General features: G+C 41.0%; 1 protein-coding gene across 4 annotated transcripts; it reads left to right on the top strand.

Moving 5' to 3' along the window:
- The first annotated feature begins 2743 nt into the window (after nt 1-2743).
- Nucleotides 2744-10092, top strand: LOC131271335 (E3 ubiquitin-protein ligase ariadne-1). 4 transcript variants are annotated; one of them, XM_058272730.1, is made up of 10 exons: nt 2744-2817; nt 3762-4427; nt 5677-5832; nt 5917-5973; nt 6711-6926; nt 7018-7293; nt 7384-7541; nt 8676-8799; nt 8901-9127; nt 9201-10092. In XM_058272730.1, the coding sequence occupies exons 2-10, from the start codon at nt 4224-4226 to the stop codon at nt 9280-9282; spliced, it is 1500 nt and encodes a 499-aa protein (XP_058128713.1). In that variant the 5' UTR covers nt 2744-2817; nt 3762-4223; the 3' UTR covers nt 9283-10092. The 4 variants fall into 4 exon arrangements, with proteins under 4 accessions (XP_058128713.1, XP_058128716.1, XP_058128712.1 ...); XM_058272733.1 differs by having other exon boundaries at nt 2750-2817; nt 3724-3852; XM_058272729.1 differs by having other exon boundaries at nt 2750-2817; nt 3724-4427.
- Nucleotides 10093-15762: the final 5670 nt, after the last annotated feature.

The raw sequence follows: 15762 nt of genomic DNA, 5'->3' as shown, positions 1-15762 counted from the left end.
GTGGGCCCTCTTACACTTGAAACGGGTTTATGAAGGTTTTATCACAACCTTTAAGATATTTTACTCTTCAGATAAGACTTAATGATGAGCATGAACAACATCGTTAGAACCATGATAAAACTTAAAATGTTACTTGGGTTGTTAGCTCAAAATTCATTTATAATAAAAAAAAAAAACCAATTCCATGTACATATGTCGATACATTTGTACCAAAAGAGTCAAAAACCGGATGTTTTAAATTACGAATAGAAAGATCAACATAACTCAAAACAACTACTGTTTCGAAACCACCAATAGGATAACAGAAACGCCGACAAAATACACAAAAAAGAAACTTTTTCCACGTGATGATTAATCAAAACAAGAGGAAACCTACTGCTGGAATGACGTACCTCTCGTGTTTTATGGCGTAACACGTTAGTTGATAGTCGTACCATGCTGATGCGCTGTGCATTCCCTATTACTCATCCAGACCCAGGCCCTGTAGAGTATACTCAATCGTCCAGCCGCAACGCAAATACGGAAAAATAACAAAATGTTACCCATCAAATTCCTTATCAACCGTTTTGGCGTGTGAGGTTGATTGCCTCAACTTCGATTACATTCTGTTGAAACTGTTTAGTATGTTCTGTTTTCCTCTTTACAAGTAACTATTAGCGAATATAAATGTAATCCCTAAGCGACGACCTTAGACGTATAAAAATAAATCTGGGACGTGTAAGAAACGACGTAAGCAGAAAAGGAATATGCTTAAAAATAGAGATTAACTTCGCGGACCGAGTAAACAAGCCGATGAGGCTCCTTTTTGTAGTCTCGCTTTCCGTCGCACGTTCCGTCGGTGCCAGGGTCGTGTTCAAGTTTAAACCGGATTCAATTCGCGTGGGGAAAGGTTCGCACTTCCCGCACTTCCTGCCTTCTCGTCACGTTCTCATTCAAGGGAGCACGCTTCGCGGTTTAATTCATCAATTCTGTAAATAAGCGAAATTTTGCAGTTTTTAGTTAAATTTGTACACTAATTGTGAGCGAAGCTATTGCATATCAATTACTTACTTCTTTACGCTTCATGTGTTGTGCATGGTTAAATAAATGTGAAAATAAATATGAAATGTATAATCGTGCATTTATAATTCTTGCTCTCTTATGCATCAATATGGGAGGTACTCCTGGCGCAGTGGCAGCGCGAGGAAACACCACGCCACAGGTGTGGGATTGAATCTCGAGTCCTCGGTATTACGACGCAATCAAAGAACAAACATGTGATCCGCTATTTGTTGTCACGTTGTTAAATATATGCAAGTTAAATTTTTCAATACCCTGCTTTGAATCACCATAGCTAAAGCAGCATATGAGTAGTGTGAAAAGTATACAAAAATGTCATATTGTAATATGGTATTCATGGCATCACAAATCGTCATATTTTCACTATATAGCATTTGACAAGCCCTCAGGAGCCAGACGATTCTGATTTGCCGTACGGAGAAATCGGCGTACAGCGGGTTGATCTCGTCATTACAGCATAGTTGTTACATGAAATGTCTTCTATCATATTGCTTAATAATTGTAAGCTCTTTGTAGAAAACTCCAATTATATATCGAGCTAGGCTAACTACAATTTCGGCATATATTATGAGAAAAGTTGTTATTTTCAACCTATTAGGTAAGAAGAGGATCGTTATCCTAACTATCCCTTAACAGACGTGGGGTGTACTGTGCACATTACATTTCTTCAAATTTTGATACAGTGGCATCCCTCACAAATAATCAGAAATAATCGGGAGTCTACTGTACTTTATTTGTGTCTAAGGTAAACGAGTAAATTTCGCTGTTGTATTTTAGTTATATATTTAGTTTATACCCTCCCCGACGATGTGGTGAGTAGTGGGCCTCATTTGGGATTTTACACATTAATATTGTTGGAGAAAACGAAAAAACAATCTCTTTGGCACCAAGAAACTGAAAACAGAGGTGTCCCAAAATGATAGCCTCACTTAGCATTTGGAAAAATAACCAACGGAAATAGCATAAATGAATTAAAAAGTCCTGCTTTAGCAATCAGTGGGTCCTCCATCACGATTTATTGTTTGGAAAATTCTTGAAACCAATTTTTCTACTCACGTATCTACTGATGAGGGACACCAAGCATTTCGTATAGTAACTTCAAACTCATGACAAAGATCGTCTATCTGTGAACCATGCGGAGGGGACAACGTTCGGAATAAACGGAAGAAAAAACAAAATACGAAAATCGAAACATTTCAGACGATCTTGGAAACATTTCGAGAAAAATTTTGAGTTTCCACAGCTTTGCCTCTACGCACCTCATATGCAAAAGCAACACATCTTTTGCAGCTACCTTGATCAATGCCAGTAGCATCGGGACTCACTAGAGGGCGCTAGCAAAGCTCACCAGAGGACGCTAGCGGTGTTCCATTTTCCTACCGATTCGAAGTAGAGTTTGGACTCACCAGAGGGCGCTAGCATAGACCACCAGATGACGCTAGCAGCGCTTCCCATTTCCAACCGGTTTTGAACCGGGAATGGGAGTAGTACGTGTCTGCACTCACCAGATGACGCTAGTGAGGCCACCAGATGGCGCCAGGAGTATTTCGACCGGTTCGAGCCCTCCATTTTCAAGGCCAGATGTGTCAGTTTGAATTGTCAAATTGACAGTCAATCCTTCCGAATTCGTCACTATGACGAAATCCGCGGATCTTCCGATTCCGAATCGATTAGATTCGAGATTAGAGGAGAAAAAAGTCCAGGAAAGGGTCGATCGATATCAGGCAGCAAAACAGACGTAAACATTTGTTGGATAACGTAAGTGACAATTTCGGAGTTTAATAGGTAAAGGGAAAATCCATTCCTTGAATTTTCCGCTACACGACTACCAAAAACGACACGGGATAATCCGAGGCACAGGACTTGCCCACCATCATCGGAAGAATGGTCAACATGCAAAATGGACGGGCTGACAAATGCGTAGTGTGAAAAAAATATTCCTGCCTAGCACTCGTCGGGTCAGGAACTGAAAACAGGTGTGTTGTAAAGAAATGCATAATGAAAACAATGGTTTTGTGATGGCCATCAGTGCTGGCCCAGCCAAACATATATCCATCGAATGCAGTCGACAATTCGTGCAAAAAATTTTGTCGTTCGCGGGGGCAATCAAAATAAAAATTCAATGGAACCCCTTGAATACAATGAAACACCTCGAGATGGGTGGTGTAGGTTTTGGACACGGCAGTGCAGTGAATTGGGCGTGTAGTGATAAAACTGGTATGGTTTGGTAGTGATACATTCGAACGATGCATACATTTTGTTAAATCATCATTAATTGGATGGTTGGTTAGACCAATTTAGTGTGTAATTGTGGTTTCAGTTTTGTCCATTCCAAAACCAAATTCTAGAATGTTTTTGATGCTGCAAATATTTTCCTGAATTGATTATAAACTTCTCGTTCCGCTGATGTTTAATTAATATACGATTTTTGATACTTAATTTGTTTTTCTAAGTTGTTTTGACCCAATGAAGTTTCGCTTTAGTAACGTCTACGCTGTCATAGCCTGTCACGACGACAGCCATCAAAATTTCGTGGTTTAGGAGACCTGACCTAAACATACCTTGGGCGTACTCAATACGTTTTTTCTGGCTTTGCAGCAGATAGATCGCACGACGTGCATCTACTCCGTCAATAGTCAAAATTTGGGTTATTTCTGTTTGCAGTGCTATTTGGATGCTGATATTCCACTTACATCTTGTAGCGATTGGTCAACGATGTTCTTCGACGCATAAACAAAAGAAAACCAAAACAGTTCACAGCTTTTAGTGGTCGTGCTAGACATTGAATTTCAAGTGAGTTTAAAATAAAATCTCAGTGCTTTAAAAGGTGCTCTAGTGGCGTGGAGAAAGAGTTCGCGATTCGTGGTTAGCCGTCGCTAAATACGTTGTAACTGCTTCCGCAAGTTCATAGCGTAGTCCGAGGAGTGTGTTTTGTGAAACGGCAGTGTCAATCGGGGAGTGAAGAGCAACGAACGTCGTCGAAGTCGTCACCTTCGCAACAGATCAGGTTAGGCTGATTGTTGTTCCTTTGCTGCTGCGTAAACAGATCACTACAAAACAACAGCAACGACACGCAACCCAGCAGACATTGCGCGTTTCTGAAGGCCTCATCGTACTTCCCCGTTTCATATCGACCTCCCCACTCCCGTCTCCCGGAAGCTAGGATGGATTCCGATGACGAAAGCTTCGAGGAGCACGATTCGGGCAATGTGTCCAGCGGGGACGATGATTTTGCCATGGACGTGGACGTAAATAATCCACGGGACCGTGGCCAAGAAACCGACGAGTACCCCTACGACGTGCTCACCACCGACGAAATCGTACAGCATATGGTCGACTGTATCAAGGACGTAAACACGGTCGTAGAGGTAAGACAAGAGTGTGTGTTTCCCTTCTCCTAGAAGCTCCCCGATTAATACCTTCACTGAAGTGCGTCGAGAGTTGCTTTCATGCATCATCCTGTAGTGCCCAGAATCACTAGAGATATTACCCAGAAACTGCGCGAGTGTTTGCAGTAGGCAAATGGAGGGCATGGAAAACCTTTAGTTTCCCTTACCAACGCTAGCCTCGTTAACCTGGGTTAAGGTGGGTCGAAGTAGAAAATTCGAGGTCGTTTTCAAAGTGGGGAAAATGGCCCCGCTATGGTGTACACACTCATCTGCCTTGCGCTTGTGGTGACACATTTTCTTCCTCCTATTCCTCCTCCTCCTCCGCTTGCTGCCCCTAGTATTCAGTAGATCCATTCCACCCTGCAGCTCCAGCTGGCAGCGTGCGGTGGTGTGTGGTCTCTTTGTTTTGAGTTTACGAACTGTCAATTCTCGTTCACAAATGTATCTGGGTCATTCTGCACTATATCCTCAAAAAAGGGCCTCCGGATTTGAGTGATTTTTTTGTGCATTGGTGCAGCAAACTGGCTCATTCAAATCCATACAGAGGTTCTTTAAAACACCCTTACGAGCCAAAGCGCAGTCTATGGGGTTTCAAGCTTTTTGCGTTTTTTCCACACACTGGCTGGAATACGTATCTATGTGTGTGAATGCTTGCGTCTACCAGTGGTTCTCAAACGTTAATCATTAATCGCCCAGTTTTCAGTTATAATAGTGATGATAGTTTGAATTGTAATAACTGTTCATATAGTTGAAAAATTAAAAACAAATTTATTCCAATGTTAGCTCATACAACGGCTGATACATAATGCAATTTCTAATATGTAACACGTAACTGGATAACAATAACATTGATTTGTCGGTTTTGCTACCACCCAGTGGTACAATGTAATTAACTAATAACTTAAAGAGTTACTGACGCACACGCATTATTACTAACGACAACCATTTACACTGATGGTCAAACTAATTCAAAATGAGCGTATAATGCAGCTGTCAAAATTTTCTTTGACCAAATTTCTATTCCTACAATCGATCGATTTAACTGAATTGTAATAGGGTATTAAAAAATCTCCAGCATATTGCCTAATTTAGATTTAAATTTATTTTATTTTTATTGAGATCCCAATTTTCAAGATGATTGTATTTTGAAAAAAAAAATCAATTTTCATTTGTTAAATTTTTCTCAAAATTCGAAGTTATCCTATATGTACTTAATTATATTTCACAGATCCCCGCTACCATTACCCGCATACTACTGAACCATTTCAAATGGGACAAGGAAAAGCTAATGGAACGGTTTTATGATGGTGACCAGGACAAGCTCTTCAAGGATGCACATGTTATCAATCCTTTCCGGAAGCCAAGCTTAGCATTCAAGCCAAAGGTATGTGCTCTCTTTTTTTTGGAATAAATCGAGTGTGGAATATGCTTCTGTATTATCGTTTTTCTTTTCTCATTTCTGTTTCAGATCAAAAAATCCAGAACAGAGGATTGTGAAATATGCTACTCAACGTTTCCTCCAAGCGTAAGTGCACGTTTCTTTGTTTTACCGAACACACTTTGATTACAATTACATTAGCTGTGCCAAAACCGTGCACAGGCAGACGGACACATTCATTGCCCTTCGAAAGTGAATCTTTCTCCTCTAGAGGCGAGATCCGCGTCGTCGTTGTTGCTCGTTCGTTGATCACCTATTTTAAATGTGCACGAAGATCGGGATGTGTACTGGTTTCGCTCAGCGAGTTAAATTTAAAATGATCATTGCATTGCCAATGTATTCCGGGCACATGCATCGAATGGTTGAACTCAGACAACAACGTTTACATCTGGTCACACGTCCTCGAACCAGGTGTATTAAACGTAAACATCTCCCTGCATCCCTTTGCATCTTTCTATTCGGGTATTGAAGCGGAATCTTTAGCGAAGCCTCTCAAGGCCATTGGAAATATCAGAAAACTTTTTGTTAATCATTGATAAACTTAGATCGATGAAAGATTAATTTATTGAAGTATCATTTAACTAACCTTTTAAATACGATCTCTCTTCTCCTTATTGCTTATGTTTTTTTTAAATATTTGAGGTTCGAGCAAAACCAAACACATTTGTATTTGGAATAGTTGCGTTTTATAGAATCATTAAGCTATTAATGAGCTTTGTAAAAATGATGATGGCAACAGGCTTAATTTATTTTGCATTTGAAAATAATATTTGGTCCAAGATTTCGGTTCGCTTTAGTAATGTTTACATTCATTGTGACCATAGATGATGACTGGCCTGGAATGCGGGCACCGTTTCTGCACGCAATGCTGGCAAGAGTACCTGACGACAAAGATTGTGGAAGAGGGGCTCGGCCAGTCGATAGCATGTGCGGCGCATGGATGTGATATTCTGGTGGATGACGTAACGGTGATGCGCTTGGTGCAAGATTCACGAGTGCGACTTAAGTATCAGCACCTTATCACCAATAGTTTTGTGGAGGTAAGTGGATCGACCTACCCTTCACGGCTGATATCAACGTCGAATCATATGAATGATGTTTACTAATTTCTGCTGACTCTATTTCATGTAGTGCAACCGGTTGTTACGCTGGTGTCCGTCGGCCGATTGTACTTACGCGATTAAGGTACAATACGTCGACCCCCGACCGGTCATCTGCAAGTGCAACCATGTGTTCTGCTTTGAATGTGGCGAAAATTGGCACGACCCAGTTCAGTGTCGATTACTGAAGAAATGGATCAAAAAGTGTGATGATGATTCTGAAACATCCAACTGGATTGCAGCCAACACGAAGGAGTGTCCGAAGTGTAACGTGACGATCGAGAAGGATGGCGGTTGTAATCACATGGTAAGACAAACAGACCATAGTTTACTTTACTATTACTTTTGCGCGAAGATGCAAGAGGGATTTGTTTCATGTTCTTTTGTTTTTTTTAAGGTTTGCAAAAATCAAAATTGTAAGCATGACTTTTGCTGGGTTTGTCTGGGATCTTGGGAGCCTCATGGATCATCCTGGTACAACTGCAACCGGTACGACGAAGATGAAGCACGTGCGGCTCGTGACGCTCAGGAAAAATTGCGTTCAACATTAGCCAGGTTAGTAAAAATGGAAAATGTGTATTTGATGTGTTATGATTAATTCATATGATTGTAATAAGTCAGTCACACAAAAGTGACTTTGGGTATAGTTGGGTAGTTGAAAAACAAAGTAAAATCATGAGGCTTTACTTACTTTAGATTGACTAGTTTCGCACGATGAGCTTGGTCCTGGAATTCAAATACATTCTATTAGGATTGTGTCCCAACCCCTCGTGGGCGTGCATGCCTTATTCTATTTTCCGTGTTTGTTTGAGTTCCAAGTTAAACCACCGATAGAATCAGGTGGACATGCATAAAAAAGCAACGTTCATTCTATCGCGCTTTAATCGTATATTTATCGAAATTCTGTGGTTATTTAGTGTAGTTTTTGTATTTTCAACTATACACAACAAAATAATAGCTGTTAGCTTAAAAAACTGAAACTTTTAGCAAATTACAAAACATAAACAAAGCATAGATGACGCTTGGCCCGAATATCGACAATACACGAGAGGCCAGCGATTACGTTTCGTTTACCGTGCCCTTAATATTGTTGTACTACCCGTGTTTATTTAAAGAGCCATTCTTACGATAATCATACTTAAGTATCATTAATGAATACTTCGAATACACCTAATAATATTTCCCACATGAACAAAATACCGTTCTGATAAAACATATTTACTCATTTTCAACTGAATTATGGAAAATATATTTTGTGTGGTATTTACGAGTTTTAATGTAGGATAAAGCTTTCTAGTGTTATATTGTTTAAAAGCTTTTTTGTTACGAAGGCATCGTGAAATTAATTAATTAAATGCCCCACGTCATGTTTAACATACAAAACATCCTTTTATATAATATACAATAAAAGCAATACCTTATTGATTAAATTCCCAGGAATTATTTTTCCCTGTGTTAGTAAAGCTCGTTACACTTGCTTCAATAAAACATTAAATACTTTCACATCTTCACAGTTGCGTATTCACAGTACAATCGCATCCTTCAAAAATACTGGTCTTCGAATTTCCTTATCGTCGATACTAATAATTTTGCACCGACCTAGAATCTATCTTGAATAAATTACAATACATACATAAATTACAAAATTAACTACATAAGCATACATAATCTTACACCTTGTTTTTGCAGATACCTACATTACTATAATCGGTACATCAACCACATGCAGTCACTGAAGTTTGAACACAAACTGTACGCGGCAGTCAAGGAAAAGATGGAAGAAATGCAGCAACACAATATGTCTTGGATTGAGGTAATCACCGTCTAATAGACTTAGTCACTTTCATACGAATCAATACGACCAGGAGGAGCAGATTGTTTGACATGGCTTTTGGCATTTTTTTTCTATTCTAGGTGCAATTTCTGAAGAAAGCAGTCGATATTCTGTGTCAGTGTCGCCAGACCCTCATGTGCACTTACGTGTTTGCCTACTACCTTAAGAAGAACAACCAATCGCTGATTTTCGAAGATAATCAAAAAGATCTGGAAACGGCAACCGAAAAGCTGTCCGAGTACTTGGAGCGTGATATTACGTCGGAGAATCTGGCCGATATCAAGCAGAAAGTGCAGGACAAGTATAGGTAAAAGATCGTCAGCTGTTATCTTCATTTAATTTCATCCTTTTCTGATGGTATAATCCCAATGTTGTTGTAGGTACTGTGAAAAACGTCGCAAAGTGCTGTTGGATCACGTTCACGAAGGCTATGAAAAGGATTGGTGGGAGTACACCAATTGATGATGATGATGCTGACGATGATATCGATTATAATTTTAGTGATCGCAAAGTAAAGGCCCGAAGAGTTCGACTTAACATAGAGAAAATCCCCCTAATTTATACCTTTGAATAGCACCGCGTCTGCACAATTGTGTCATCGACAGCGCCAGTCCTTTTGCCCGAAGCTAGGATCGACAACCACTACCACTGTACGTGTTTGTGGACCCATACGACCAACACCAGTTGCCCAGAACAGATGGGCATGCTGGGGGCACCCACATAACCAGCAAACATCGCAACCTTTTGGAACTTGCATTAGTGGTAAATTACAATCTCTTTGGTACTACGCATATTTGTTTATTCGACACACTTTCGACGGTTCTTGGATGAGATTGTTTGTTGAGTAAATTGATGGGCAAATTCGATCATTTTTCTCGCTCCATTTAACAGGAAGTGCGCTCGAAATTTTCTTAGTTACACCGACGATCAGCGTAGGCTATTTTCATATGTATTTTGCTCACGTACAACTGAGACTAATATACAAAAAGAAAAAAAATCGTTCATGTATTACTGTTGGCTTTCGTTCGCCTTTCGTTTACGATACTTTTTGAATCCATGCATATCGAATAATCAATGTTTGTTTGCTTTGGAGAGTTCTACGATTGAAGTATGATCCCTGTAGTAGGGAATTACGAGATACTCGGAATCCATCCATCTATTGCTGGTGTCAAGATAAGTATTTGCGCAGTACTGGAATTCGATATCGATGTGTCACACTCGGTGCGCTCCTAATTTGTGTAACGATATATTCTTTTTTTTTAAACAAGAAATCGGTTTTCAGTTCCAGTTCGGCGTCGCATCAGAGCGGATGGTTAGCAGTGCACGAGGTTCCTGAAAAGGGTTAGCTGAAAAGTAAGGTTATCTTAGGCACGGCCGCGTGGTGTCGCCGAGCTGGAGCTCAAGTCAGAGAAATCCTAGCCGACGCACATCTCGTGCTGTTTGAGTAATCAAGCGGATCACGAGTTTCGTGCGATCTGACAAACGGAAGGAAATATTCCTTTCGTTACGGCGGGTGAACAGCCGCATTTTGACTGCGCACTAGCGTGGTTGGCTAGCAGTGCTCCTGGCCGCATGGTGGCAGTCAAAAGGCGACGCCTACAGAAAATCGAAAACCACAGAAAATCAGGACATATGGCCTTTAGTTGCCAGTCCTTAACCTAAAGAGGTCTATGTCTCCAGGTTAGCTTGCGAAGGCCCAGGAAGCTGGATTCAATAGCCGTACTGGAGTAAATCCTCGCCGAATTGAAGAAGAAGAAGAAGAAGAAATCGGTTTTATAATTATTTCTATGGCTAATGTGTTTGCTCTTTCATGTTTTCTCGCTTTTCTTTTTAATTATTTTTCTCGGTCTTGGTTAGTGGTTAAAAAATAAGTATAATAGTTTTCATTTTGCTGAGCTGAAATTCATTACTCCGGGGCAACATTAAAGCGGATGAGCTTAAGCTTACTGTGTTTTCGTTTTTGTTCTCTAACTGCTGCACAAAGTTTAACGAAAATGGAGCAATTCAAAAATTATCTAGCTAACAGTAGTGCCGCAAATGGAAGTACTCAAGGGAGCAAAATTGTACCATACTAAGTTGAAATTAAAAAATATATAAATGTGGCACAAGATGTGATCAATTTTTCTCTTGGCAGATATTTTTCCCTATTTCCTTTTTAACAATAAGCCAGAACTTACACTAACTTTATGAAAACGATGCATAATTTAAACATATTACCCCTAGTTTCATTGTTTTTTTATGTTTCAACAGTATAAGACATAACATTATTTGTGAAATTCGTTTTTTGAAGCATTGCACTTTAACTATGTTTTTTACAATCATTTGTCGGAGGCTAGAATGCAGCAACTACGAATGCAATCGATCCTTTTTTGTAATATAATTGTCACATTCATAATGTCCCGGTAAATAAGCTAATCATTTGCATTGTTTGGTGTCCAAATGTAAAGTACTACATACCTTTTGGTAGATTTGAGGGTCAAAAGAAGCGAGCTCCGTTTTGTTTCATTATTTTCTTTTCCAAGAGCGAACAAACATTAGTCGGTAAACGGTGAGTCTACCGGTAAGACTACCTTATATTCTTTTGTCGATTGGTTTGATAACATATGATAGCTATCCTTGCAGCAGAGCTGCACATTAGTGTAGTTAGGTGGTTTCGTTATTGAATCAAGTGTAAACTGTATTAATTTTCTTCTGCTGGATGTGAATCCCAAAGTGATTGAGAGAGTCAAAACCTGCGCATCCGTTTAATTCAACGTCTACGCGAAGATCTATTAGTTCACTTGACCCTGCGATCATTAATACAATCGATATTTTTGTTACGTGCGCACCGGGGATCAACCGGGTTGATTTAAGGTGAATAAGATTGAATGATTTTTCGATTTCGAGGAAAACACTGATGTGTTTTGTGATTGTAAATAGCGTCGTTTGTAGCTCCAAAGAGAAAAAGTATCAAACAGCAGATGATAGCGAGTGAAGGGTTATACGGAACGGAAAAAAGCATCACCAAAATACCGATTTGGTTGTATGCAGTAACTACTTCAGAGTAAATACTTCGTACTAAACATTCACGCAAAGAACAACGTACGCAGATAGAATTACATCCGGACGTGTGAACAACGTAGGAATAGTGGAACCGGTACGAGAATTCTCTCCCCGGATGTTCAATAGGTTGAAGACAGCTTTGGTATTTAAGAAAAAGTAGTGGAGCGAACGAAAACTAGCCAGCAAAACTCGTGCGTATTAAGTGTATGTATGTATAGTGATGAATGGATGGAAATTGGTAGCGAACAAAGCGATATATGCGGAAAACGAACAAAAAAATAATAAACAAATAACAGAAAAAGAAATAAACAATACAGAGTATGGAAGGATAGTAATAGCGAAGAAAGTTAAAGGTATATATACATATATATAGAATGACCTATATATATACATATTAGTGAAATCGTGAATTTACACTAATGAAAGCAAAACGTGATCAAATATATTGCAGAGAAACTAAAAACAACAAAATAGTAAGATCTAATTCCATTTTAAACTTCGAAATGTTCACATATCACAGACTTAAGGTTGAGCAACACAATATGACCAGCACACCTGGGAACCGTTGGTAGGGATTTGTATCAGCTTTTTCTCTTGATTTTGATAAGTACTTCCTCTGGCGCTAACATTTCCTTCTGCACCTTTATTACAGTTCAAAACACGGCACTAGATTACCCAAATAGTTTATTCGCGTAGAACTGAAGTGTTAAGCAGTTGCAAACTACTGATCATTATATTCTCGGTTGTGATCATTTGGTTCGGTCGGAAGGCTACACTATGGAAGCTAATTTGTTGCAAAGCGGCGTTGCAACGGTTTCGGAGTGCACCCCAATGCAATCGCTCATCCACAAAGATTAACTATAACGTCGCGAATGGACAGCGCGATCACCGAAGCTTCCGCCGGTAGCGTGGGTATGCGGTGATCAGAACATTAATGTAATGGATTAGTTTGTGGCGTAAACGATTGTACCGTGGACGGCACCACCAACGACAATAACGACGTCAACGACGACGACTACGATGAGCAACAAATAACAACATAATAATGGTTTACTCGCTTTTTGTCGCTACAGATTCAAACCAGCCCTTCCACTCTGGTCCCATTCCGTGTTCTGACTCGGCACCGCGCGTAACATGTGGAAGTGTGGAAATGCATATATTATACAGCGGCCTATGCCGTGGTCGTTTGCCAACGGGTTCACTATCGGTGCAGCTCGGGTGGCACGCCGGGTTGTGCGAGCCGATTGGGCATTGTTATTGGATTACTCGTTGTTGAATTCGCTTCGAACGATGGAACAGCTGTCGTTAAGCGTAAGCGGGAGCGGGTTTGTGGGTTTGCGAAGAGGAACAGAACCCCACCATGTGGTGGACATGAGATATATACACAAACATTCAGAGACGAGGTTTTTGCGGCAAGTAGTGGTAGCTTCCTTCTGGTTGAACATTTCTAGACCTGTGGTACACTTTTGGTGGATCGTCGGGACAGAAGTTAGCCTGCTAGTGTCAGGTGGTCGACGGTTTCGTATAGGGAAAAGTTTGGATCTGCTGGCCCATCGGAAGATTACTATCAAAACGCGCGATAGCCTCCAGAAAACGGAATACGAATGGCTTCAAGTTATTCGTTTAGTTATCGCTTATCAATAGTGGTTTCAGTTGTTTCCGGAATTTCCCGATCCGGTACAAAACGGAGTCAATAGTGGTGTCAGTTGCTTCCGGAATTTCCCCAATCCGGTATGAGACGGAGTGCCAAGTGATCTTCCCTCGCATGAACCATCATTTGTTGACGCAATATCAAGGTAATATTCAGTAGAGTGTCCTTCAGTTATAACATTTAACGAATCACAGCGCGTATTGTGAGTGTCCTGTTCATTTTTCGTGTGTTTTTCGCAATACCTCCGTTCGGTAACTGCTTTTTTGGGTACTTAAACGCGAACACCACTTGATTTGCGGGTCGGCTGGTGGCCGATAACAACAGGTGAGCAGGGAACAACGGACAAGACCACAAAAAACACTTACTTTTGTGCCATTGCGAGGTGGTAGCGGGATGGCGGGAAAGCGGGCACGCGCCAAACGGTGTTGACACATTAACACCGTCCGATCACGCCTTTGTCGCTGCATTAGGGTTGCCATTTATACAACAGGACAGAAGATCGGGCCGGTCGATAATTGTATCGACAAATATCGCAAAAGGTCTCCGGCGTGGATTGATTTGGTTTTTGTATGTTCGAAAAAATTCATCACCACTCGTGAGTCATCCCCGGGAGCATGGCGGGATTCACTCGGTCGACCACCCATCGACGGTCCGTGGGCCTTTGTTTTTGTCCCTCGATGGATGAGAGCGATGGATTGGCCAATGTCGTTTTCGGATCTGTACGTATTGAACCAAAAGTAAACAACAATCGAAGGCTAAAGTACTGTTTTGCGTTCCGCTTTCGACTGCAACCGGCCGGTGTGCTAATCCTACCCGCGGCCTCGCAGTAAAAGTGAAACCCTCCCATGTAATCTCGACCCTTGCACGGAGCTGCTACTTTCTAGAAATAAATAAACGGAAATATGTAGTATGCAAAACAGTACTAGTTACACCTGTGGTGTCGGCCGGCTGTTATGCCGTAGCTTTCCATCCAAACCCCTTGGGAGAAGCCCGTGTTAGTAGCAAGCACGTGTTTGCTTATCTAAACAAAAGTGCTAAAGCTTGGATTGCCGCATTGTCGCCAACGTCGCTAAATTGTGTGATACTTCAGCATACTATGACAGATTCTTAGCGCAGTAATAACATGGTTTGCGCTTGTAAGATTTGTATTGTTGCGTTATAGTTATTCGAATTATAACATGTTTAAAATTGGAAACATTGTGCTGCTTATCCACGATATTGGGACTTCCCATTATCCTCGTACAAAAAACTGTCGTTAATCCAGAGTACGACTTTTCTTTCTTTTACCATCGTAATCGTTATTTTTCTATCTCGCTATAAGTTTTGCTATGTATATATGATGAATGATATACATTACATCTAAATCTATAAATTAATGTGGTCTATAAACCCGATTGTCGTCTTCCTTGTCCTATCCAACCGAAGCAAGTAGAGGTCTTTATTTTCTGGATCATTCTTGTGTGGGTTTACCGCTGGACAGTATCTCTTCCAAAAACAGGCCAACCCGCAGGCGGCAGTTTGCGTAGACGAAGCCCAACGGGGGTAAAAAACCAACAACTGTCACTCAACGTCGCCTAGCGTCGTCACCCGGGAAATCACGTGAAACGTGATTGTGGCCGTGAATCACTGGGCGCGCGGCTAATTTCCTACCGCTAGCGGAGCTGTTGGTTCCGATGTTCATAGCTGCAAACTATTCTAATTGCAAGTGCAATGTACATCTTTTCTAAATAACTACACCAACGCGGCAAAGATTGACCATGGTAACCAATCAGTGTTTACCGCCTTCGGTGAATCGGGTGAAACATCTAAAACGGGCAGAATTCTGTCGTAGGATAGTTTTGTACATTGTATTTGTAAACTATTCCCGGCATCCACTATGAGATGCAGGCGACATGGGGGATAAATACTGAGGCTCTCAGCGTGATCGGCTTTTCCGAGCGCGGGGTTTAGACGTATCGCATACGGTTGTCGTACGATAACGCCACCGAGATCAGAGAGCGTAGAGCGAGATCAGCAAAAAAAAATCTGCGAGGCAACATCTGGGATCAGCCGTTCAATTGAGACAAATTGAATTAGATGGGGTGACAAATTTAGATGGCGAATAATTTGATTATCCTTCTCCAGGTCTCGTTGGGATTGAGCCAGGCTAAGGTTGTTCGGTTGCCGACCAGCCTGTTATGAACCGCGCAAAAGCACACACGCTTCCCCAAAATGATACACGTATATACAATTCCGGCTGAACCCGCGCG

This window comes from Anopheles coustani, chromosome 3 (assembly GCF_943734705.1).
Source record: "Anopheles coustani chromosome 3, idAnoCousDA_361_x.2, whole genome shotgun sequence".
NCBI classification, from domain to species: Eukaryota; Metazoa; Arthropoda; class Insecta; order Diptera; family Culicidae; genus Anopheles; species Anopheles coustani.
This window is presented reverse-complemented; position numbering and strand designations above follow the sequence as displayed.